Source organism: Myotis davidii, unplaced genomic scaffold, assembly GCF_000327345.1.
Source record: "Myotis davidii unplaced genomic scaffold, ASM32734v1 scaffold544, whole genome shotgun sequence".
Classification (NCBI taxonomy): domain Eukaryota; kingdom Metazoa; phylum Chordata; class Mammalia; order Chiroptera; family Vespertilionidae; genus Myotis; species Myotis davidii.
Genome location: NW_006297018.1, coordinates 1,325,651 through 1,352,791, shown reverse-complemented (window position 1 = coordinate 1,352,791; position 27,141 = coordinate 1,325,651). Strand labels below are relative to the sequence as shown.

Genomic DNA, 27,141 nt, shown 5'->3' with positions numbered 1-27,141 from the left:
CAGGAAAACTGAGGACCGGCCCAGCAAAGACTGCAGAATCCTCAGAAGCTGTAACACCAATTACATCTGTAACTGGGAATGGCTGGGAGTAAATAAAATAATAAGTCTGGGGAGCTCTTTGGCAAGCAGTTGGGCTCCTGCCCCCCCCCCCCCCCCCCCCGAAAAGATGAAACAGACGGTCACTGGCCTGTGGGTTGGGCACTATGCACTCAGTGTAGAAACTCCGGGCCCTCTTCTCACCACTCAGGACACTGGCAGCTGGACCCTGAACCCCAGGTAGGAAGTTGAAAACTCCCCCTGGAAAACCAGCTAAAGAAGAAAAACCACCATACAAAGAAGCAGCCCTCCAAGGTGACCTTCAGTGACCAGCCCTGCCCATAGCTCTCTAATCCCTGCTCTTACCCAAGAGCAGACAGTCAAGGATTTCCAGGTGACTGAGGAAAGCCTCTATCAAGAACAACAGACATCCAAAGCACGGTGGAGGAAACACATCAGTCGGGGAGGAAAAAAAACGAATCCAATCATTCTGACAACACCCGCATGCTTCCGTGTCATGGGAACAGGGGGCTATAGCAGAGCATTCAGAGAAAAAACCCAAACATGTGCTCCCGAAACATACCAGCACAAATAAGTCGCGAAAACTTCTGACAGTGGAGCAAACAGACAAAGAAATAAAAAATAGATCTGAGGGAAAAAAGATTAAAGCCAGTTTAGAAGTACCATAGCCACAGAGTCACAGATCAAGAAGGTAAAAGAGAGAAAAGAGGTGGAAGACATTGTATTAAAAGAAATATCCCAAAATTAAAGGCATGAGTTGCAAATGGCAGAACTAACCAGTGTTACAGAGGAAACTAGATGCCCACCAAAGCATGCCACTGTGAAATCTCAGAACAGTGGAGAAAAAGGAATGTAAGTTTCCAGAGAAGGAGAGGAAAAAATGGAAGGAATGCCTCCAAACTCTAACTGAGAATTCTGTTCCCAAACAGACCATCAGTGAAGCAGGAGGGTAGAACAAAGACATTTTCACTCACTTGAAGTGAGAAGAAATGCTGTGGGCCGACGTCACTAATGGCTTGTCACGTTTTATCGACTGTGTAATCTGAGGACCGCATGCCAGACCCAGTCTGTTAACAGCTGGCTTATTCTGACCACATACTAAACAGGTTCCCGGTCCCTGCTCTAGGCCCAGCTTCCTGGAGCAGACGAGAATGATCCATCTCCTGCATAGAAATGCTGGGCTTGGGCTTGTTCCTGAGCTGGGGTAAGAAAGGAGCAGAAAATATAAACCCACTGACTCCTATTCACATTCCCGTCCACTACCTGGAGTTCACGCTACAACTCTGGCAGATGCCCAGGCTAGGATACCTGCTTTTCTTAAGATCAGCTCATGACTTTACCTACTCAGTTCTCTTGTGAACGGAGGAAAGGGGAAGCCAGCTGATGACCCACACACAGTCCAGCCATCTTCCCTGAAACAATTGGGATTGTACTTGCTTCCTATGTTGTCAAAAGTAAATAGTATCACACTTAGGAAAACATACATGGGTGGTAACACTACAAGAGAAGCAAGGAAATGATTCACACAAAGGCAGGGTGACTGTGACCTGGCAGAGTCAGCAGAGAGGGTGAGGGGTGAGGGACGGGCAATGGAGGCTTCTATGCTGGGCCACCTCTGGTGCCTACACTGGAGGGTGGGCATTTGTATTTTCATTCTATTACTCTTTAAACTCCTCACATGTGTACAGTATGTTACCAAATACAATTTATTTTTCCAGGATGAAGGACAGGATCAGATCTGTACATTTAAAATATCCCTAAGGCCGCTGTAAAGGAAGTGAATGTGAGCTGCGGAGGTCACGGGAGTCCTGAGAGTCAGCTGGATTGAAAAGAGGCAGTGGAGCTAGACAGGTTACAAATGAGTAAAATGCTATTTTTCTTTATTATTATTATTATTTTCTGCAGGAGAGGATATTATCAGAAGAGAGAGGGAGTGAGGGACACAGTGAGGAAGGGAGGGGAGAGAGAAATAAGAGTTATTTGGTCAATTAGCAAAAAAAAAAAAAAAGCCCAAGATAATGTTCATTGTCAGTGATCACTATTGCTAACAACATATTATCTTTAGACTGCTCCTCTAGTATAGTAGGCTCAAAATACTGTAAAGGCCATCATTCAATTAAACCTCAGAACACAATTCTATGACTAGTATCAAAAGAGGTCTTTATAAGTCCAATGATACAAGCATGAAAAGTGCTGATCAAGAAGGTTCAGGATTTGCTGTGACAGGATAAAATGCTGGGTGAAGACTTCAGTATAAGTAACATTCAGGATGCCAATGGCCCAGCCCAGCCTTAAACTCTTGCTGCATGTGGTACCTACACACCATTTTAATTTCATTTTCCAGATGAAATTTCCATGGCACTGCAGAAATGTGCCCTCGGAACTGAAAGCCCACCTATGTAAGCCTTCTGCAACCACACTGAGTATTCGAGGGAAGAACGGGGGATACAGCTTTCCCACATGTTCAAGTTCCGAATAAGAAGAGGTTGTTTTATGGCTTCCTCTGACCTGAGTAGATCATTCCAGCCCATAACTTAATATTCTACTTCACATAAGTTTTAGGCATGATTTTAAAAGTGTTGAAAATCTGACTATACATCTCTGTCGGGGTATCTTCCTTTCATATTCTATCACTCCTAGAAGTAGGAGAACCTAACACCCAATAGGTACTCACACTATTTCCTGAGCCATCAAGGAAATTGAACCATCAAGACAAGCATCAGTTTCTATTATTTTTACTAAACAAAAACCAAAAAGAGAGTTGCTCTATTTTCTTTGTTTCTTTGGTAAGAAGAAGTGAAAATGAGATACATTATGGGGAAAAAAAAGTAAACCTAAAAAAATTTTCAAATCCTATCTTGTAATATGAGTCTTTGTGAAGATTACAAAGCATAGCAAAACATTTAAAATGGAAACTGGCCAAGAAGGTAGCTTTTTAAATAGTGGGAAATGATTTGATATAGGAAGCTCCCTCCCCCCGCCCCCCCATTTATTCTTGAACAAGAGTAGATAAATTGCAATGAATTCCCATCTTACCTTAAATACTTCCATTGGAAGAGGAAACTTTGCAGCATCAATAAGGGATTTTTCCAGAGCATATTTCCATTCAGAGGCCATCTTCAAAGGATAGATTTCTGTATCAACAGCAAACCACGTAAGAGTTAAAGGACTAAAATGTTCTACTGGGTGGTTCTTTCTTGAATTTAATCTTCCCAGGATTTCATAATAAGCCAGTATGCTCAGCAACCACAAGTATTCACACCCTGTCCGCCATAAAAGGCCACCTGCTAAAGGGATTTTCTGAAGTTAAATAGCAACTTGGGATTCTGCTTTCAGAAATGAAGAATAAACTTAATAGGACTCTTCTTCAGGAAACATTTGTATGCATTCTGCTGGCATTCTGTAAGTAATTTAATGGTATAAATCACATTAGCAACATCTTCAGCCGTCCACTGCCCCAAATTCCGTATATTACCTGGGAAGTAATATCCACTGATGAAGAACTTATTATCTGATAAATGGCTAAACTAGAAATGACTCTTGCCTGGCATTTTCAGTTATTACAGCATATTTTTCACTAAGTCCCTAAGCTCTCATATGCTAAAAATAGTCCATGTAAGTCAGAAAATTATTAAAAGGTAAATTAAAATTTACCAACCAAGTTTAATATTTACACTTGATATGTTGCAAAGGCACCACATGTCGCCCACAGTTTTCCCCAGGCAGTAGGGGGAGAGAGATTTACAAATGGAAGTTACACTGTCTGAATGCAAAATTAAAAGAAAAAATTGGTTGCGCACTGTTTGTTGTTCACCGATGGCTGAAACTGCAGGGGAATTTTATGATCTGATCTCAACAGATTTAAGACCTTATCAAAACAAGATTTGCAGAAGCACTCACTTGAAGTAGATATGTTTATATCTTCCCTATATCAACCCCAGCTACCTCAGACAGACAGTTAGGATGTGAATATGAATCTAAGTACAGTTAAAAGGCAACATTAAACCTTTGGGGCTATATTTTTAATTTCTTGCATGTCTGCTTTTTAGCATGGTGCCATATATTTTGATTCTCACCGCTTCTGAACTCACCTTGAGCTTGAAGCCCCTGTGTTTTAGCAGTTTATTTAGTCTTTTCAGACTACCCTAATTATGGTAGGCAAAGGATGCTGCCAGAACTAGCCAAGTCATCAATGCTCTGCCCAAATCATTCACTGTCAGTTACACAAAGGCACAGAAAGGGGTATTAATGACTAAATAGGTTCCATTGTGTATAGTGTCTAAAATCCTTTCTAGCATTTAATTCATCATCTTCTACCTCTGGGAATTCCCCCCCCCCCTAATTTGGCATTTCTATATCGGAACAAAATAGAATGTGATTCTCCTTAGGAGTGCCTAGAATATTTGGGGGAACACAGTGGGGCCCCAATGATACCTCTGCAAGGAGAATAAATGATTCTTCTAACCTCCCAGGTGAGAAGCGGGTACTGTGTGAGAAATGGCTTATCACAGGGTCCCACAAGGAGAAAAAGAGAGGAGTTCACAGAAATCCATAAATACTTCCATGATAGGTAGAAGGATTGCTTGTAGTGCCCCAGTGGTTCGGTTCAGGGGCCTGGCATCAAAATCTCAGTGAAGCGGATGGCAATTCTGAGGTCTCCAGTGGACAAAGCCCAGAGGACACCCACTGCAGCCATTCAATAGGGCACGGAGGTTAGCAACAAGCAAGAGCCTGCAATCCTGAGGAGACAACACATTCACTCTCCCAGGGGCCTGGAAGAAGGTTAGTAGGGAGTTCCACCTTAGCAAGGTAGTAAAAGGAGAACCGAGTCACAAGAAAGGATGGCGATTTCCAAAGACAAGATCAAAGGAAAGGTCTGCAGGCATAAAGGGTGGGGGAAAAAGAGAGAGAAAAGTCAACCGTGTTGATGCCCTGAGCTTTAAACGGGGGTGGGGGAGAGATAAGAGGGTAAAAAAATGACTCAGAGTTGGGAACAATGAAAGCCCAAATGGCCAGGGTTAGATCCAAACTACCAGAACTAAGGGAAGTGGTGTGCAGACCCCAAGTCATCCCAGATGCTCACCAAGTCACCCAGAAAGCTGAGCCCTCAGTCACCAGATGCCACCTCTCACCCATCAAACCAAAGACAATGTAACAAGAAGCCCTGTGAGATGAACGGAATGTTTGCATCCCTGCTCCCAGATCCCTATGTTGAAATCCTGACCCCCAATGTGGTATTCAGAGGTGGAGCCTTTGGGAGGTATCAGGTCATGAGGGTGGAGCCCTCAGGTTGGCATTAGTGCCCTTATAAACACACACACACACACACACACACACACACACCCTAACCCCTTGTACCATGTGAGGACACATAAGAAAGCCATCTATGAACCAGGGAACAAGGCCTCACCAGACACCAAATCTGCCCTTGACTTGATCTTGGACTTCCAGCCTCCAGCACTGGCAGAGGTGTTGTTTATAAGCCCCCTCATCTGTAGAGTTCTGTTATAGCACACAAAATGGACTGAAAAACCCGGGTTCCACATGATTTTTGCCTCTGTCCTACAATCTTATTCTTTGTCTTCTTTCTGAGGTTAATAAATCCTAACATGGAATTTAACCCCATGGCAAGGCACACTTCTTCTCTTAAAAGGTGAAAATCAACTTCAGTTTGTCAGTGTGCTCAACACCTGCAAAAGCTAAACACCTAGTGGTTTCAATAAGCAGAAAACCATATTCCATGTGTGCGTTTCATTAGACGAGAGGCACATGGTTATATTGGCCAGTTTATGGACAATAAATAGCACCCTTAAAAGAACATAAAACCTTTTATTAAAATGATCGTGTTGCAGGTAATTTAATAGGGTGTATCATGTCAATTTCTATTGGTGGGGAAGTCATAAAGCAATTAAAATCTGTCCTGATTCATCTTTAACTAGAAGCTAAGTGAATATGAGGCGATTTCCCTTTGTGCAAGTGTTTGGCAGGCTGACTCGCAGTAAGTGCTGTGGGAAGCGGAGTGCACAAAATCACTTTGAGGACAGATGCCTTTCTCCCACACACCCCGAAACCTGCACTCCTTCCTTCTCCACCAGGTTCTGACCAGTGAGGGAAGACCAATCTAGGGTTGTTAACAGACACTGGAAAGTGTTATGGGCTGAATGTTTGTGTCCTCTCAAAATTAATGTGTTGAAATCCTAACCCCCCACGTGACAGTATTTGGAGATGGCGCCTTTGGGAGGAAACTGGGTTATGTGAGGTCATGAGGATGGAGTCCCATGATGAAATTAGAGCCCTTTAAAAGAGGAGACCAAAAGCATTTTCTCTCCCACCTCCTACACACACACACACACACACACACACACACACACACACACAAAACGAGGCAATGTGAGGAATGAGCAAGAAGGAGGCCATCTACAAGCCAGAAAGAGAATCCTGACCAGACCCAACCATGCTGACACCCTAATCTTTGAATTCCATTCTCCAGAACTGGGAGAAAATAATTTGTGTTGCTTAAGCCACCAGTTTATGGCACTTTGTTTTTGCAGCCTGAGCTGACTAATACTGAAAGCAACAGTTCTTTGGGGACTAAGAAGAGGTTCAGACAAGAAAGGGTTAAGTTAGATGCAAAAACTTGCTGACTCCAGGATCTATCTAAAATAATTAAGAAAAAAATTATAAAGGTTGACATAAAGATTTTGAAGGGAAAAAATTTTAGAAGTAGAGATTTAAGAAAACTAAATATTTTATCTTCTTAGCTTCTGCACATGTAACTCTCTTGCTTTCTAAATATCCAGAAATATGAAAGCAGGTGGGGCCTCCAAATGACCTGACCTCAATGACTTAAATTTTTTAGAGAACCGGATATAACCATAATACCCTGACCATAGATTGAATACCAATAGTAAATGACAATCACCTGAGATACCAATAACACTCAGCAGGCAGTAGACATATAGCTATCCCCATTATACAGATGAGGAAATTGGGGTTCAAAAAGTAAAGTCACTTGCCCTGTAGCTAGTGACAGAAACAAAAGGAAAAGCTAACAAACCCTGACTCCAAGTTCATGTTCTTCCTATTTTGCCAGGTTTTTCCATCTGAATCATTCATGGGCCCTTTTAAAAGAACAAAAACTTTCATGGACTTCACAGACCATATTCCTGCACATCTCATATGTCCTAGAGCACCAGTACTTGCTCTGACCCTGTTTTCAAAAGCTCTCCTAACATATCAAGAGCAAAGAGGACTCTACAGTCCTCATCATCATTTTGGGGGTGTCTTTACCCTGAGCCCTTCCCTACAAATTCCTTCCCCAAACCCTGCCAATTATTCTGGCCCCTAGAAAGTGGACTTGGCTAGTTCCTTTCTTCTCTATAGACATATTTGACTTTTTATTCAGTCAATACATATCACCCAAATATTTCCTGAGGGCCTACTATGTGCCAGACACTGAGCCAGATACTCGGGAGTTAGCAGTTTATAAGGCACCAACTTGAAGTTAAAGGGAGTGGTAAAACCCTCTCATGATGGGAATGAAGTGAAAAACTGGGCCACACCATCAGCATTCTCAAAGGGGACGTGCTTGTAAGCCCCGGGAAGAGAGGACCAATTGCTGGAAAATAAATGAGTGGCGTGTGTTGGGGATATGAGGCTGGAGAAGCTCTACAGCTTCCCTTCCATCCAGCACAGAAGTCAAGGCACTGCCCAGGCTGCCAGTCCTCTCATCATAAAGGCTGACGCACTTGGACCTTAGGAAGCCTCTGCCCCTTCCATGAATATTCACATCTTACCATTTCCTCTTCCTTTTACCCTTTGTTCACTGAGGCTAGATTCAGCCTGCTCTGTTCACACCTGCGTGACACCTTGACAGTGTGTGTGTGTGAGTGACAGCTGTGTGTGTGAGTGAAGTGGGGTGGCTTCTTTCCCTCTTTCTATCCTCCCCACCCCAAACCATTTCCTCTGATTCTCGGCAGGAAAAAAAAAAAGGTGCAATGGCTATAGGTTTCTCACTGAGGACAGTGTAAAACCCAGCACCTCTTCCTTCAGTTTTGAGGGCTACCTTCCTAGCTAAGTCTCTTGCCTCTATTTGCACTGAACAGTTGAGAAATATTGTGCCCTTTAAAAAGTAGAAAGCAAAATAAGACTAAAAGAAGACCTGTGATTACTTTTAGCAATGGTGGTGGGCTTAGTGGGGCACAGCACAGAGGGCACTGAGAGCAGGGAGAACTCACCAGGGCTTATCTCAAAGTATACCTTCTCCCCACCCCTCCCAATTCCGCTTCTCACCGCTAGTTATTGCAGAACACTTTTTATTTATTTAAGGGTATTGGGAATTTTAAAAAAAGCCTAATATTTTCTATGCAAGTCTGAAATTTTATTCCCACCTATATTTCAGTTAAGGAAATAGCACTACCATGTAAGTTTTACAAGTCGCACTGGGACTTGAAATCAATTTCCCCAAACCCAGAGTCCTGGGTTCTGATGCCATGTGTAAGAAGCGGTAACAACTGCCTCCTGGGAGGTTGTTCTGCTGAATAAGGTAACGGAATCAGTTTTCATCTTGTAGCCACTGCATTTGAAAAATGAAAAGCCACAAGTCTGAGTGTCCTTTTGGCTTTTATTTCTGTCTTCTCATACATAACCTTTCTTCTTGACAATTTAAATGTTGGGGAAATAACCTCTTGCTGAGAAATGCCTTTCCCAAAGTCTTTAAAAACTCACACAAACTCTTCAATGAAATGGACAACCCTTATCCAGAAAATTACTAAAGCAAACAAACACACTTTGTTCTTATAAAAACATCAAATTATGTAAAAGAGAAGAGCTCTCATACGCAAATGTTTCCTAAGTTTCTACCTTGACACTTTCCGTTCTTGCTTTGAGTCCCAGGATTTCACAGGAAAGGGACACTTCAGAGAACCTAAGAAGCTACTAGTAATCCTTTGCTTTGCTATAAATTTTTACACTGGCAAATACATGTTGCCCCTAAAATTTACAAAGCAATTAGATACTAAGCTAAGATTTATACACGCAGCTCTCCACACAAAGTAAGTTCCTCCTACAGCGTTATGACTGCGGAGGCAAACAGGAGCTTAGATCTCTCCTCAGAAGCCGGCAAGCCCTGTTTGTCATCAAAGTCCAAAATTACTCGGGGTATAAATGGATTTCTTGGCTGCTTCTCAAAACGTTGACAACAATAACACTTATGAAATACCGTGTTACATGTCTATACGCCTGTCAAATTCAACACAAATGCAAGCTCATGAGATACAGAACCAGGAAGTTTTTTTTCAATTAAAGCCCCTGAGTGTCAGAAATGGGAAATGTAATGCCTCAACTTCATTTACTCACGACCAACAATGACAGCTAATACAAGAGGAAAAACTCTGGCAATTTTAATAAAGCAAAGAGCCAGTCTTTTTTCCTGTATACCTGCAAAATTCACCAGAATGAAAGTCAGCATTTCTAGAAGAAATACATATTTCTTCCTTGGCATCCTTAATTCTGTAAGAATCCAACAATTTGTTCTGAGGCTGCCCATCCAAAGTTTGGCGAGGCCAGCAAGGGGCAGCAGGAGGAATGGAATGGGCAAAAGACCTGGGATTTAATTACCATGCATCCCCCTACAAGTAGCTTGGACAAGTAGCTTAAACCCAATCTGAATTTTTTCTGCTGTAAAAGGAAATATTCACAACAAGCATGCAGTACATTTTTGGAATAAAAATAAAAAGCATAGCAGATGTAAAATCACCTGGCACACAGTAAACATTCAAGAATTATTATTTGTAAACACTAAGATTACTGCCCAGTTAGGTGTGTCAGAAAGCATAATGCACTATTCCGCCCAGTTAAGTGTAGAGAAAGTCACTTGGCAGTGCATTTGAAGCTAATTAAAATATCTGATATGTCAAAAGGAAAAGCGTGGTGATTTTTTTTCTCTTTGCTATTTCCAGATCAGAACAGATTATATAATGATAAGCATTTGTTTTGGATATGGATGAATGGGTGGATGGATGCATGGATAGATGGAAAACATATGGATGAATGGATGGAAAACATATGGATGAATGGATGGATGGATGGATGGATGGATGGATGGACAGACGTATGCATGAATGGATGGATGGACAGATGGAGATTTGGGATTCTCCTTGCAAGACTATCAAAACACCCAAAGAAAGAGGAGAATATAACAAATCGTAATCTATTGTCTTTCATTTTTGAACCAGTGATTCCAAAGGAACTAGATGAACTTCTTCACAGCCTCCAACACAACTTTCTCCTTTTGAACACTACTAATTGAGGTCTTGGGTTTCATTCTCAATAGAAAATACTCTTGGGTTAAAATGCTTAACATTCACATACTCAGATATACAAGATACCAAAGAGCTCAAAAATTTCCAGAGACACATCCAAAAAGATAGCACATCTTTTTCTCATATAATTCACAACAGCAAAAGCTTTGGCCCTTACCTGAAGGTGGGTCCATTCTGTATTTATTCTCTTGACACCAACCAACTGGTCGAAGTCTGTAATCCAAGTAAAACAACCACTGGTCATAGGATTCAGTGTCCTCCAATCCCACATAGCGAAGGCGTAATCTTCCTCCAACATTTTCAATCACACTAACTATCCAGTACTGAAAAGGGTTCTGAGAATCCTGAAGTTCTATTAAGGAATCAACTGTAATGAGGTCTATAGGGCCTTTCCCTCGCAGAGGCTGTTTAAACAGAAGCAAAACTCCTTATTTTAAACTTTATTTTAAGGTTCTCATGGAAACAGATGACAGCAGAAGATAATATTTTTTCACACCATCATCCAAGCTATTGGCAAACAGTCTGGTGTTTCCCCTCCACCCCCATCCTTTCCACAGCCCTCGCCCCCTCCCCTTCCCTCTCCTCCCACACATACTTCCATTTACCCAACTCTGTCCAACAACAAAAATCACAAGTCAATAGGAAATAACAGTTTGTGCTATGTTCTCACCAAACAAATACCCTTCCCAGATAAAATTGCATTTGTTAGAAATGAGTACACTTTTAAGAAGAGTTATACTGAAATTTGCCTTGAGCTAGAAAACGTGTGGTAGCAGAATGTCTACTTTTCTAATAGACAGATATATCAAACATGAGACTGTAAGTTTATACTGGGACTCAACAGACATGTATCTTACAATGGCCACTGCTATAGTAATCAAGACCCTCTCATACTTTGAATACGTGCATAAAGCATGAACATGTGTAAATAACATGTTTGATACATAATGATATATACTAAATTAGAATATTATGTAAAGCTGTGTCTACATCTAACCTGATAGCTGGTTTAGAGAATAAATGCACTTACTGCCCTATATAAGCAACCTTCTTAGCATATGTTAGCATAAGAAAAGGGTGTTTGTTCAGTCAGGCTTGTAGGCAAATGTGTTTTTTTTAAAAAAAACCTAAAAGAGTAATATAATTTGTCCTTTTGAAAGGGTCAACAACCATCATTTTGATTTGTTAACCAAACAATTAAATTAGTAGCCATTAAGATAAACAAATACACTAGGCAAAATCTTCACAGAACCAAACCCTATAACTCAATATGTCAGACAATGGTGTTCCAAAGTATCAATATCTTTTATGACAGGACGGAAACTTATTGTTAAGGTTAAGAGAATAATGATATTGTCAACATCCACATTGTATTCCTTGTTATTCATTGTGTTTTCCCCTTTTTCAAGGGCATTCTTGAAACAAATATGGTAACACAATAATTATCTACAACACACCTTTTACTATATATAATAGAACAGGAATATAAAAATAAAATGTTTCATCAAAAAATTATTTACAAATGAACCATCAAGATTTCAGATTTAACTATTTTTTTCAGTACCATAAATTACCTTAATCATATTTAAATGTGGTTAGTCATTTGTCCTCTTGTTTTTATAAGAGAGGAGGTTAATTCAATTATTACTTATCATGTGCATATAAATCTTTGGGTTATGCATCCAGAATGGAATAGTTAATGAAACCATTTATCAATATGCTCCCAGATTATACTAGTTTCACCTGTACAAAACAGTTATTCTTCGGGATTTTATTTACATACACTAATAAAGGGTAGAGGCTTAAACATAAGATAGTGAGATGTTCTAATATAGTATTATTTTAAAATGTGTTCACATATTTTAAAGCAAATTCCCCATTTATTGACTGTAGCACAGATGAAGATTTTTCAATGCCATTAGAATCAGAAACCTAAGTAACTTAGGAAAAAACAATGTTAGTCTCTTTGAATATAGATACCTGTGTGTACGCATGTACCTGCGGAAGGATATATGCAAAGGTGCCGTTAGGTTTGAGTTCATGTAACTGATGCTTCACACATAGAATAGCTGTAAACAATAATACATACACCTTCCAGAAGGTTAGCAGGTGCTGTCCGGGAACCAGTCAAGTCACGAATGAGAAATTCTGTCCAGTCTGTGTACTTTTCTTTGATTGCTGGTGAAACAAAGGAGAGAAAACACTTCAACACTACTCAATTATCAAATAAACTTAAAAGGACAGCACTTTGCTGTATATGAGTGTTACTTCAATATCTCTCTTAATTTTAAGCACCAATCTTAAATACTAAAATCATAACAGCAAGTCTATCAACAATGGGTGTTCTTATCCACCAGGTGCTTAGATTTTGCTGGGCCTGAGGAGATTAACTAGGAGGTTCTAAAGTCTTGAAAACTATTTAGAAACTTCTGAGAACAACAAAGATATTATAAAGTATGTAATTCAGTTGGTTCCAAGAAGAAAGAGATCAATGAGGGCTGGCAGAATCAGAGAAAGTTTCCCAGGTGAGAAAATAAATCCAAGCTCTGAATTACACAGAAGGTTTATAGAGGCAGAGAAGAGGAAGATGGGACTTTCATATTGACAGGAACAGCACAGGCTAAGGAAAAAAAGAGGAAACAGTGAATCTTAAATTATAAATGGAAGCACTTACTATTAAGAATAAAAGACTACAGTGTTCCTTCCCTTGGAGATTTTTAAAAAACAACCTACATTAATTTTTCAGAGGGTTTGAATTAAATTGTTCCCATAAACAAGAGGATATATCCTGAAAGGATTCAACAGGACTGATAAGCTCCTACTCTGTGCAATGGACCCTGTAACATACTACTGGGGCTCAAGCACATAGATATACTTATTCCTCTTCTTAATAATAAATACAGCCCAGATAAAGATGAAACATTTGAAAAATTTTATAAAAATTATACATACACAGAGACACACACATTCCTTAGTACTTAGGAAATTCTATTTCAACTTTAGCGCTTTTTCCGTTGTACAAATATACTTGTATAATTACAAAAGGCAGTATCATTATTTTGCTCTGAAGGACAGGCTTTAACAAAGACATTACCTAAGAATTGGTGGAAGCAAAGGACAGACTTTTCACAGTGGTAACATCAGGTTAAAATAGGAAAGACAAGAACCTCAGAATATTCTCCATAATTAGACCACTTAATATTTATGTCATTAAAACCTCGGACAGTATCTATGCAAACCCTTAAGGGAAAGGCCTTTGCTATTTAACATTCTACACATTGTTATGGCATCATATGTGACTTTTAATGGAGACTCCTTCATTGGGCGGTTGTAAGCATTAAATGAGAAAATAAATATAAACTCCCCAGTAATTATCACACATTTACAGTATTAATCAAGCCCTGTAAAAAGTGTTCTTTGAATCCAGAGACATAGAAGCATAGAACAACACACTGTGGAATCTCAGAGGAAAGGGTGGGGGGAAGAGATCAACCAAAGAACTTGTATGCATGTATGCATAATGCATGGAAACAGACAATAGGGTGGTGAGGGCCTGGGTTGGGCTACAAGGGGTCAATGGGAGAAAAAAGGGACATATGTAATACTTTCAACAATAAAGTTTTTTTTTAAAGGGTTCTTTGAGAATGCAACTAACCATTCCTTCTTTAATGCACTGAAATACTTAATAACATGCTAACTTTTTTAAAAAAAATCTCAAACTGATGTAATTGAACTAATAATTTATTGCAATCCAAATTAAACTTTTAATAAACTTGTACATCAGATCATGAATACAAAATGATGACCACGGGAATAAAAATCACAGTATTTTATTAATTTGAAACATTATAATTAGAATAAAAATTCCTTCCAGCATATGATGGAACTTTTTAGCCTTCTAATCTTTTAATTTCCCTTCCCTAATGTGGGTATTAATGCTAATTTCACCATTATGATCACAGCATGAAACACTGACAAACTGGTAGCCCACACACAAAAATCTGCCTTATGGAAAAGAAGTCCTAATGTAAACTGTTATGGAAATCCAATGCATTTTTAGCTTCTATTCTTGTTTCTTCATATTATTATAAAATTGATTACCCATTATATAGTAGTAAAATGCCATCTCTCTGTCTAAGCATACTAGTAGCAATAATATTTTAACACAACAGGATACATGGTGCACAAAGATCATTATTCCACAGTCACTTATTCATGTTTTTATGAGGACAAGATCAATAGTGGAGAGATGATACACAATGCTTACATCAATATGAATGTTTACGCACACAGCTATTTATACTTTTTTTTAATTGATGCTACAGAGCAAAGTATAGTTCCTGTAGTCTACATTTCTTCCTCATCCAAATCAAACTTCTGTTCTTGCTGTTACACACAAAGCACCCCGAAACAAGAACTGCAGCACTGTTGAGACAGTAATCATAAAGCCCAGAATTCAAACCAGATTTCTTCGTACTTATATTCCAATCTGGCTTAAGCAGTTACTTTATAACTTTACTTTCATCAGTAAGTTATTCCTACAATTCACACAAGTCACATCTTACTGAAAAGTGAATTTATTCTAATAAGCTCTTATGGTATTTTATTACGCCTGTTTAAATAAGGCAAATACCTCAGTAAATACCAGTTTGCAGTAATGTATTGCTCAGGGGATTTGGGGAAATTGCATAATATTTTTTGCCAGCTCCTCAGAATGCATTCAACGCCATCTAGGGGAATAGCAGCAAGGAGTGCCCCCATCAGGGACACAGGAGGTGCAGTGGTGCTTGCCTGAGATGCCATCCTGCCTCCATGTCTATTCTCTGTCCCTAAAAACCACCACTCCCAATCTTGTTGCCCAGATCCAGTGACTTTCCCATTCTCTGCTATCCACCATCCCCATCTTTGCCTTATTCTGCCTCCCCATCTGTGCCTTTGGGAAACTAGAGTGACTGTAACTGCAGCATAAAGGAAAAACCTGAGCCACACCATCACCCACAAGTTCTAGAACCACCCTTCCCTTTTAACAAGTCACTTTGAACATTCTTTTCTGACAAGTCAATACCCCATTTCTTTGCTCCCCTCCAAAACCAAACTTACACTAAGATTTCTCTCCACCCACCATTCAACCCAGTCAACTTCCTCCCCCACAAACTACCAAACCACTGAACTGCATTTTTCTCCAAAGACCTGCACATCCCCACACCAATGCCTTCTCAAGCCTTACTTGGATATTTGACACAAATGACCACTTCCTCCCTCACAGTGTCCTCTAGGGGTCTCCTCTACTCAACTTCCGATGATTCCGCGTGTTACTTAGAAACTGGTCCTGGGCCGGCCCTCCTTTCTTCTCGCTGTGTGGTCTTCCGTGGACAATCTTATACATTCGCCTGACTTCAATCACATCAATACCATCAACTGCCAATTTCTCTCTACAAACCAGACCTCTTTTCTGAGCCTCAGAATCACAGATTCAATTGCCTGATTATCAGTGAGGTTTAGAATCATGACATTATGTTCATTCAGATTTCTTTTCTGGGAACTTACTATTTACATCCCTTGATCATTTTTCTATATACATATCTTTTTTATAAAAAAAATGTTGACTTTTAGGAGCTCTGTCTATATTAGATATTAATTCTTTGTTAAAAATAGCAAAGCTCTAACTTAGTAAATGATATGCAGCATGAGCCTTTAAAAAGAAGACATGAGATCACTTTGCTCAGCCCTTGAATCTTAGAATAGATTTCAAGCTCTTCAGCCTGGCTCGATGTCCTGCATGACTGGGTCCCTCTGCACTAATCTTCCTGTGCTGTCCACACTGGATTTCTCTAAACTCTCCTTCTACTGGGCCCCATTAGGGTTTTGCACACGCCCTTCCTTCTGCGACGAAACACTTTCTCCCCATCTCCTCATCATCTCACCCATCACTTCCTCCTTGACCTCTGCTAACTTCTAAAATCAACTATATTCTCTCCTAGAAGCTCAAATTCTTTCCCTTCATAAATTTAATGCACTTTATGATTATACGTTTGTACATTTGTCTGATGACAGTTCCCACCTGACTGTTCACTCCAGGAGGCTAGGAACCATCCACATACATTGTGTTACTTCTGTATACCCAATACCTATAACAACTGTACATAGTAGGTATTTAATAAAATTTTGACACTGGAAGGAAGGACTAACAGATTAGATGGTTCTATTAATTGTATCTGCTTCACTAATATTTTGTTCAAACAGAACTTATTGAATTCAGGTGAAGAAAAACTGTTACCATGGATATTACACGGTCCTTTCAGTAAAATACGATTTAACTCAATAGCACATTACCAGCATTCACAAATGAACTGCCATTTTTTTTTCTTATTTGCCTTGTTTCATTTGTTTGTGTGATATTAGTTGTCATTTAAGACTTTAGTTTCAGCATACATAACCCAAAAAGCCAGAGACCTGCCCATTTAATTGAGATGGCAATAATGTTTTATATGATAGGGCAGACACATAATACTTCTCTAGAGTTCTCCTTATGAGTTAGTACACAACATGAGTCCATTAGGCAACACAGATACTGTTCATTTCAGACAAAGACATCATCCAGAAATTAAAGAAACACAAGGTACTACATATACCGCCATACTTTATCCTTAAGGGACCATCTACTTTCTCTGAAGCACCCCAGAACCTCTTCGCACTAGAAACACCCAAGACTTACAAAACAAAAGCCATACAAATATCAACTAGATATGGCATTCTCTAGACACAACTCACATTACTCTACATCCTATTTCTAAGAGCCCAGAAGATAAAAAGCCTTTAAAACTATTAGAAGAAATTTAAAACCTTATCATTGTTCTCTGGTAAAAGATTTTTGCCCATTAGAGTATGGACTTTCTCTCATTCTCGCAAATTTTCTCCAATTCTTTTCTAGCTACTAATATCTCACCTTATAGACATTTCGGTTATTTGCTTTAAATATTTTCCTGCTTTAAAAAAATAACCTTCCAAAGAATCTGCCACTTTTTATTCTCCACTAGGAAAAACTTGCTACAGGTGTTTTATTGGCTCACACTATGGCAAAACTGTCAAGACTGAATTGACATATCACAAAGGTCCAGGGCTGTAGTTCAGTGGAATAAGACACACACACACACACACACACACACACACACACACACACACTTGACTTATTTCTTTTTGTAAAGTTACTTTCATTGCTGCTGCAAAATGACTTCCATTCAAATTTTCCCCAATGCTCTCCTTAGGTGTATGTCTTAAAAAGACAGAAACAAGTTTGCATAAAATTAACTTTAACACGCCCTTTGTATATGTCTAATTATACATGACTCAGCTTGTATATCAAAATTTTTTCACATTATTGTCTATGATGGTTTATTTGATGTGTCAACTTGACTAGGCCACAGTGCCCATATATTTAGTCAAACATTATCCTGGATGGGGATGTTTGTGGATGACATTGACATTTACGTTGGTAGATGCGACAAAGCAGATTGTCCTCCCAACGTGGGTGGGCCTTATCCAGTCAGTTGAAAGACACAAAAACAAAAGACTAAGAGTAAGAGGTAATCATGACAACATCAAAGAAAAATTAAATAAATAGACATTCCATGCTCATGGATAGAAAGACTCAATATTGTCACAATGTCATTTCCTTCTATCTCAGTGATGGCGAACCTATGACATGCATGTCAGAGGTGACACATGAGCTCATTTTTTTTGGTTGATTTTTCTTTGTTAAATGGCTTTTAAATATATAAAATAAATATCAAAAATATAAGTCTTTGTTTTACTATGGTTGCAAATATCAAAAAATTTCTATATGTGACACAGCACCAGAGTTAAGTTAGGGTTTTTCAAAATGCTGACACGCCGAGCTCAAAAGGTTCACCATCACTGTATCTTGATCTATAGATTCAGTGCAATCCCAATCAAAATCTCAGCAAGTTATTTGGTGGATACTGACAACAGTTTATATGGAGAAGATAAAGATCCAGAATAGCCAATACAGTACTGAAGGAGAAGAACAAAGTAGGAGAACTGACATTACCTGACTTCAAGATTTACTATAAAGATACAGTATTCAAAGGGATAGACAAACAGATCAGTGGAACAGAACAGACACCCCAGAAACAGCCTACAAGTATACTGTCAACTGATCTTTACAAAGGAGCACAATGACGCAACGAGTCTTTTCAACAAATGGTCCTGGGAACTGGACATCAATGTACAAAAAAATGAACCTACATGCAGATTTTACACAAAAATTAGCCTTCTGAAAAATAACTAAAAATAGACCACAGACCTAAATGCAAAGCCTAGAAGATAACACAGGAGAAAACATAGATGACCTTGTGTATGGTGATACCTTTTAAACTACAATGCCCAAGGCATGATCTATGAAAAAAATTGATAAGTTGAACTTCATTAAAATTAAACACTTCTGCTCCGTGAAAGACAATGTAAAAGGAATGAGAAAAAAATATTTGCAAAAGACACATCTGATAAAGGACTGTTATTCAAAATATACAAAACACTTAAAACTCAACAAAAAGAAAAAAAAAACTACTGTGATTTTAAAGAGGGCCATTTCTTACAAAACCAAACATACTCTTACCATACAATCAGCAATTGTATTCCTTGATGTTCACACAAAGGAGTTGAAAACTTATGTCTACACAAAAACCTGCACACGTGTTTAGAGCACAGCTTTACTCCTAATTGGCAAATCTTGAAGCAAGCAAGATGTCCTTCAGTAGAATGGATAAACAAACTGTCGCACATCCAGACAGTGAAAGATTTAGCACTAAAAGTAAATGAACTAACAAAGCACAAAAAGATATAGAAGGACATTAAATGCATGTTACAAGTAAAAGAAGTCAATCTAAAAAAGGCTACATACTGTATGATTCCATCTATATGATGTTCTAGAAAAGCCAAAACTATGGAACAGTAAAAAGTGGTTGCCAGGGGTAGGTTGGGTAGGAGGGATGAATAGTGGGAACACAGAGCATTATTAGGGCTATGAAACTACTCTATACGATACTACAATGCTGAATACATGTCATTATATATTTGTCCAAGCCCACAGAATGTACTACATCAAGAGTGAAACCAAATATATAAACTATGGACTCTATGTGATGAGGATGCATCAACGGAGGTTCATCAATTGTAACAAATGTACCACTCTGTGCGGGAGGTTGATAATGTGGGAGGCTTGACTGTGTTAGGGCAGGGTGTGTACAGGAACTCTCTGTACCTTCCTCTTAATCTTGCTGTGAACCTAAACCCTAGCCTGTAAATTCCTTAAGGACAACACGCTGTATCTTATCATCATTGTTTATCCTAGTGCCTAGCACAGAGACCAACAAATGTTCCCACATAGCTTTCAAAAGTGAAGCAATTTATCATCCTCCCCCTAACCCAACATATATTAGACACCACAATTCTGATTAGAAGGAAAAAAAAATTGAGTGTTTCTAATGTGCCAAACAGAGCCAAGCACTTCCACACACAGCATCTCAGTTAGTGCTTCCCAAAACCAAGGAACTATTTATTCTCTTCCTCATTCAACAAACAAGACTCAAAGACTCTGAGACAGACAGTTGGTAACAGATATATTAAAGAGTGTATTTGCAAACATGTATAATTAAGGGAATAAAACAGACAAATAAAACAAAATAATAAAACAAAACACAAATTATTTCATATAGGACATAAACACAATTACTCAACAAAACCTTAGCTTAGACTCTATGTCAGATTTCTCAAAGCTACTTCTTGTCTACTTTTAAATATTTATATGGCTAGGTAAGCAAATTTTGAAAAATTTAAAATAAAAACTCCTGTTTGTCCCAAGAGCTACACCTCATGAAATGTTACTTCTTTTAGAATGAAACTGTAAGAGTAATACTTTGCAAAAATACATAACTGACGAGTACTTTCTTAATCGATACAAATCTGATTAACATGCTAATCACAACAATTAAAGGTATCTTTAAATACACCTCATTGAAGAGGGTTTACACTAAATATGAACAATAACATGAGAAAAGAAATGGAATGATTACCTGTAAACACCTCACTTGAGAGTTGACATATTTATGATATGCCATGAAATCCTTCTTATTAAAGTTAAGTTCAAGAAAATTCGAAGCATGTTCTTCGAGATAATCAGCCAGGTCCAACTGCAAGCACCAGTATCTTGCAGTCGTCATGGACAAACTCACTGACCTAACCGTTACGCCGGAACACAATACATGGCCCGGCTGTGGTTAAATACTTTAAACCTGCCATGTCTGTAAGTACTAATGAAACACAAGCTCTCGTCCACCAAATAGTCCTATAAAAACTCTGAGATTCTGTTTCTGAATTACCCAAAAACAGATCTTGGAAAAATGGAGACCCCAGAAAATATTCTCCTGACAATAGGATTTATTATCCAGTTATTGTGGATTTAAATCTTTTCCAACACTACGCTCCATTAGGACCCTTTTATTGACCTTTAAATTTTTTAAACATTTTAGTGGAAATTTGTTAGTGACTTGTGTGTTTTTTTAAAAAAGGATCAAAACACATTTTGCATATCTAAATTATAGTGGTCACTGGCAACTCAAAATTACAGAGGGCGGGAGGATGATATCTAAATTATAGGCCTGCAACCTGGAGAATAGTCCGAACCTATAACCTCACTCCTTCACACATGTCTTCCCTGAGGAACTTTCCGCTCTGAGAACTCCATAAGGCAAAATGCACAGATCAATTTTTCTGTCAAATCCAAGGGCAAGAGCTACCACAGATGTCATGGTACAATTATTTGGAAGCAAGCTGGGCAAGCACCATGAGCCAGGTGGGGCCAGACTTGCAGAGTACAAGACAAAGTAGAAAAGATCACTAATGACGTCTACATCGCCAAATCCAATAATCAATTCCCAATGGTATACCTATTTGACATGATAAACAGCATTTGATATGTTGGCTCGCTCTCTCCTTCTTCAAACAGTCTTCTCTTAGTGGTAAGGATTAAATGTTTGCCTCCCCAAAGACCTTGTGTTGAAATCCTACCCGCAATGTGATGGGATATAGAGGTGGGTCTCTAGGAAAGCACTTAGGTCATGAAGGAGTAGCCCTCATGATGGGACTAGTGTCCTGGGAAAAGAGAAAAGAAAAGAGAGCCTGGGAACCTCTAGAACTGTGAGGAATGGATTTTTGCTGTTTATAAGCCACCCAGTCTATGATATTGTTATAGCAGCCCGTGCTGGCTCAGACAGCTTCTGGGCCATCAACCTCTCTTAGCTTATCCCACTGGGCGTCACTTACCTCAATGGACATCACCTCTCAGTCTTCTTTGCTGCTCTTTCTCTTCTTTTCAACTTCTAAACATTGGAGGGCCCCAGAACACAGTCCTAGAATCCTCTCTATCTACACTCATCCCCTAATTGACTGCATCCAGTCTCATGGCTTCAAACACTGTATGCTGACAATTTCTAATCATGTCTCTAGTCAGGAAAGTCTTTCTGAACTCTGAACTCATAGATGACTTCCACCTTGACATTTCCACCAACATCTCAACTTACTGTGTCCACGCACAAACTTAATCCCACCCCCACATGCTCCTCCCACAGAACTTCCCAACTCTGTAATAACTGTGCTTCTTCAGTTGGTCACTCCTGGCTCTGACTTGTGCCTTCCTATCCACCCCTTATATATATATATATCCAGAATCCAACCACTGTATTTTTTAAGTTAAATCCACAACCACCACCCAGATCCATGCCACCATTACTTCTTTCCTGGATTACTGCTACAACCTTCTCATAGACTTTGCAGCCAGAATGATCCATTTCGATCACAGGTCATGACTGAATTACTCTGCTGCTCAAAACTCTGACAAGAAAAAGTCAAAGTCTTCACCATGGCCTACAGGGTCCTATTGGCCACAGCCCTGACCTCCTCTACTCTTCCCCTCAGCACTCAATCCTGGATGGCTCTGGTGGCCTGCATGGTGTCCCCCTAGCACCGCGGTCAGCAAACTGCAGCTCGCGAGCCACATGCGGCTCTTTGGCCCCTTGAGTGTGGCTCTTCCTAAGCCTTAGGAGTACCCTAATTAAGTTGATAACAATGTACCTACCTATATAGTTTAAGTTTAAAAAATTTGGCTCTCAAAAGAAATTTCAATCATTGTACTGTTGATATTTGGCTCTGTTGACTAATGAGTTTGCCAACCACTGCCCTAGCACATCAAGCATGCTCTGACCTAAGGACATTTGCACTTATTTCCTCTGCTCAGAACACTCTTCCCCCAGTTATATCTGAGGCCTGACTCTTCCCTTCATTCAGGCCTCTGTTCAGATGTCACTTAGTCAAGGCAATCCCTACCTCCCCACACACACCACATAAAATAATATAACTTGTGCAGCCAACCAATGTCATTCCCTAGCCCATTTACCTAGCCTTCTTTTTCTCCAGAGCACTTATTTCCTTGGTCAACTAAATACTTACATGTTTACTGTCTATCTCCCCTTCCCTCTAGCAGAACTTCAGGCACAGGAGAGCAGGGACTCTTTTTCTTCCACTGTTATATCTCAAACACCTAGCATTACTATATGGTATTTCTTGAACTAGGCTCTCCAAAAGTTACCTAGCATCTCAGCCATGCCTCCCTCTTTCCCATTAAGAATCCTCACCCAACTTCTTTCTGAAGCTGCCTAATGAGAGGGGAAATATAACTAAGGGGCACTATAGTATCAAATAGAAAAATGTAGTGGGTTAGAATTATTTCAAAAATTGGACCAAGAGTAAGGGACTTCAAGAGTCAACCTAGCAGAGATATGTGAACTAGAACCCCCACTAACCACAAAAAACTGGGGAGAGAAGGGGTGAGGGAGCACTAGAGATTTTCATGGGCTTCAACAGGGTCCCAGGGAGAGAGCTCCAGGTGGGAGAATATATGATCTTTCCAAAAACAAAATAAGATCGTGGGCAAGGTAATCTTGTGCTTACCTTTGTGACTTACTTCAATTTCTCTGTGTCAGGAAGTACCTTCTTACTCGTATTTCTAACCTAAATAATCTTGACTGCAGCTTCAGCCTATCTCCTTCTTCTCCAAAGCTCTATAACCTCCGTCCAGATAGTTCATGTCCACTAATAAGGACTCCAAACACCCTCACCCTCCTCCTCATGAAGTTGAAATATCTCAGTAATTAACTCGGCTCATATAGTTTGAATCCATCTTCAGTGTTTAATATGACCCCAGTCACAGTAATCCCATCAGCAAGAATGCTGTGCGAATTAAATTATGGTTCATTAGTTAACCGCAGACTAAGTAACTGAGTAGGAGATCACAGCTCTGAAGTTGACCAGGACACTGACCCTTGATATAACCCAGGTGAAGTTCCTAAACAAAACAAACTGGAGTTTCAATGACTATCCCAAATAGAGAGATACACAGGCAATTAGCTGGCTTGATTCTTGTTGATCTGTACAAGTCTAAGGAGAGCGATTAATTATAAGGAACATTCCAAAGTGCAGGAATCATGATTCAAAGCCATAACTCAGTTTGTGATTAAAGGAAGACTGTTCAGAAAGAACAAAAATCAGCCATGCCTTTACCTCCCCAGTGAAGGAAAAGCTGAGCAGTCACAGCGCCTACAATAGAGGCATTTGGTTTGCAGGCAACCGTAGTAAAGGAAGAAGGTATATTTTAGTGTGTATCTGACTCCTTCTCTCCCTCCCTTCCTGCCTTATGATCCTTAGTAACTGAACAGAAAATTTCAAATAAGTGAAGTCCTTATGGTTTTGTCTTCTGTGATTCTTAAAACAAACCAACCAACTAAAAATGCTTCAACAGTACATCACACAATATATCAAGAAAAATTTTCAAAAGGGTCAGAATATGTAAAAGAATATGCTGCTTCGGTAGCCGTAATTCATTTTGAGTGCTTACTATAAATTCTGCCTGCTTTGTTACATACACAGATTTCATTTGGGTTATTGCATGTGGCAGTTGTTTTTTAAGAACTCCTCTGTAAACCCAGCCTGAATTTTCTCCTGTCAATTACATGAGATCAAATTATGTTTGGAAAAATGGAACTTTGCTAGTAACAATTATTTCTAAGCAATGAAATGTAACAGATATTAACTTACAGTTTTCTTCCTATTATCACTATGATCATGTTAAATGAGATTTATAGTTGTTCAATAAAACAACAACTATTGTGTCGCCTTAGAAGCAGCAATTCATCAACTAATGTGGGGCAAACAATGTATGCCAGGTGAGCAGAAAGGAATAAATATCCTGCTCATTTTGAAACCGGTTTTTCTTCCAACAGCGGAAGATAGGGTAATTTGAGATTTTAAAAGAGGAGAGTGTATAATAAAACAGTAACTTATTTAGATGTTAACTCTCAACACAACCTGGGATTGACTTGTCAAAAAATCATAAGCTCTTGGTGATAAGCTCTTGGTGATTTTTGACACTTTATCTAGTATTTCAATTACCTCAACACAATAAACTACTGAGATTTAAAACCAGCCCCAAATGGAATTAATCTGGAAATAACTCTCTGTGCAATCATTCTGAGTTAATAATTCTTAATTTAAGAATTGTTCTACATGGCCCTGGCCTGTGTGCTCAGTGGTTAGAGTGTCAGCCTGTCACAGAGGAGTCTCACATTTAATTCCCAGTCAAGGATACATAGCTGGGTTGCAGGTTTGATCCCTGGCCTCTGGGATTAAAGTGTATAACAGGTACTCATCTGGTTAACTCTCACAATAATATCAAGAGCAGCACCAACACTGTTCAAATGACCTATCAGGAAAGACGCAAAATATACAAGGAAGACACAAGATATACAAGGACCATTAGCAAAAGACAGAACAGACAGAAAAAAATCAGACCTTAAAGGTTTCAGCTATTGGTATGATAAAATATACTTAATATGTTTATGGAAATAAAAGAACAAATTTAAATTCTGTAAGGAACACCAGCAATAACAAAATGATCATGAAAAGAAGAAGAAAATAGAAATTTTGTACGTTAAAATATAATGATTTTATTAAAATATCCAATCTCCCTGAACAGCAGATAAGGAAGCTGAAGAGAAAGTGTGCACTAGAAGATGGATGCAAAGAAATTATACAAAAGGTAGGGTAGACAAAAAGATGAAAATAGAAAAAAATTAAGAAACATGGTGGAGAGAACCAAGATGCAGCATAGGTAAACACCTATACTTGCTGCCTCCCACAACCACATCAAAATTACAACTAAAATACAGAACAACTATCATCCAGAACCGCAGGAGAGCTGGCTGAATGGAAGTACTACAACTAGAGAAGTAAAAAAAAAAAAAAAAAGCACACTGAGACTGGTAGGAGGTGCAGAGGCGCAGAAAGGGCTGGTCCGGTACCCAAGTGTGCTGCTTTTTTATTTGGGAGGGAGATCGCCTCTGCAGAGGCCACACAGAGGAGCAAGGGGTCCCAGCCCCACACCAGACCCCCAGCCCAGGGATCCAGAGCTGGGGAAAGAAGTCCCTATGGGCCGTAAGAATTACGAACTGTACAAACCAATGCAGATTGGAGCTGAGTGACACACCGGCTGCTGGAGACCCAGCTGCTCCTCTTAAAAGGCTGGCACCACGAAGTGAATTTACAAGCTCCCACTTCCTCTGAGCTCCAGTCCCAGGTGAGGCTCTGGGGGACCCAGACACGTACAGGGAGAAACTAGACTGTCTGGCATCAGGGCAGGAACACGGGGGTGGCTTTCTTCCAGACAGAGGTGCTCGAAGAGGTCATTGTTCCCATGCTGGGACCTCCCCGGTATAGGGCTGACTGGCAGCCATTGCTGTTTGCTCTGCCCTGGTGACTCCCTGAGACTCCACTCCACCCAATTTTCAACCCCACCCAAGCTGTGTGCAGTGGCTTTTGCATAGGAATGGTCTGTCCTTTCTCAGGCTAAAAATCTGTCAAACAAGCTGCAGCTAGGTTAGGGAGCCCCAAACCTATCAATTAAAGGCCCAAACCTGGCACCAGCACCAACCTGCCTTGCTTCACAGCTGGGCTTTGTCTGGGCACTTCTAAACCCAATACAAAGAGGAGGAATCTGCAGATCTCTCTGTAGCTCCTGCTGGATGGCCCCAGGCAGTGGCTGACTCTGTACCTCTTTGGAGATCCAAGATCCAGTGTACCCAGTGGTCAGTGTGAGACCATACCAGATTACAACTCTTCACAACCATAAATGACACACTCAAGGTGAAGACTCAGTGAGCACCAAAGTCCCACTGAAGCAAGTCCTGCTCCATCAGGGTGTCTCCTGCACAGCAGCCCTCCCTCTGAAGTTGCAGCTTGTCCCCACAGCCAATTGGCCTGGAGGTCAATTCCTTCCAGTAACACCAACAGCAATCAAGGCACAACTACAGCAAAACTGTGCACAGAGCCCACAAAGGGGTGCACCAAGAGTGCACACCTCTGGTAATTGGGAAGGCTGAGCCACTGGACCCTGTAGAACACCTACTACATAAGGCCATTCTATTAACTCAAGGAGACTTAGCAGCTATCCAATACATAGAAACAAACAGAGGGAAGCAGCCAAAATTCGGCAACAAAGAAAAATGTCACAAATGAAAGAAATTGAAGAAAGCAAACTACTGGATATAGAGTTCAAAACCACAGTTATAAGGTTACTCAAGAATATTCTAGAAACCTCCAAGGAACTTAGTGAGACTTTCAAGGATTTTAGTCACAA

At 39.7% G+C, this 27,141-nt stretch overlaps 1 protein-coding gene across 3 annotated transcripts in view; it reads right to left on the bottom strand.

Moving 5' to 3' along the window:
- Window positions 1-27,141, bottom strand: part of SFMBT2 (Scm-like with four mbt domains 2) — a 183,959-nt gene that overhangs the window by 94,318 nt on the left and 62,500 nt on the right. For 2 of the 3 annotated variants that reach the window (XM_015569734.1, XM_015569735.1), the window contains exons 4-7: window positions 12,469-12,557; window positions 12,360-12,377; window positions 10,537-10,783; window positions 3,094-3,191 (exon numbers count right to left, since the gene is read on the bottom strand). In XM_015569734.1, the coding sequence (XP_015425220.1) occupies window positions 3,094-3,191; window positions 10,537-10,783; window positions 12,360-12,377; window positions 12,469-12,557 (452 nt within the window). The remainder of the gene's footprint in view (window positions 1-3,093; window positions 3,192-10,536; window positions 10,784-12,359; window positions 12,378-12,468; window positions 12,558-27,141) is intronic. The other variant, XM_015569736.1, reaches the window with a different exon arrangement.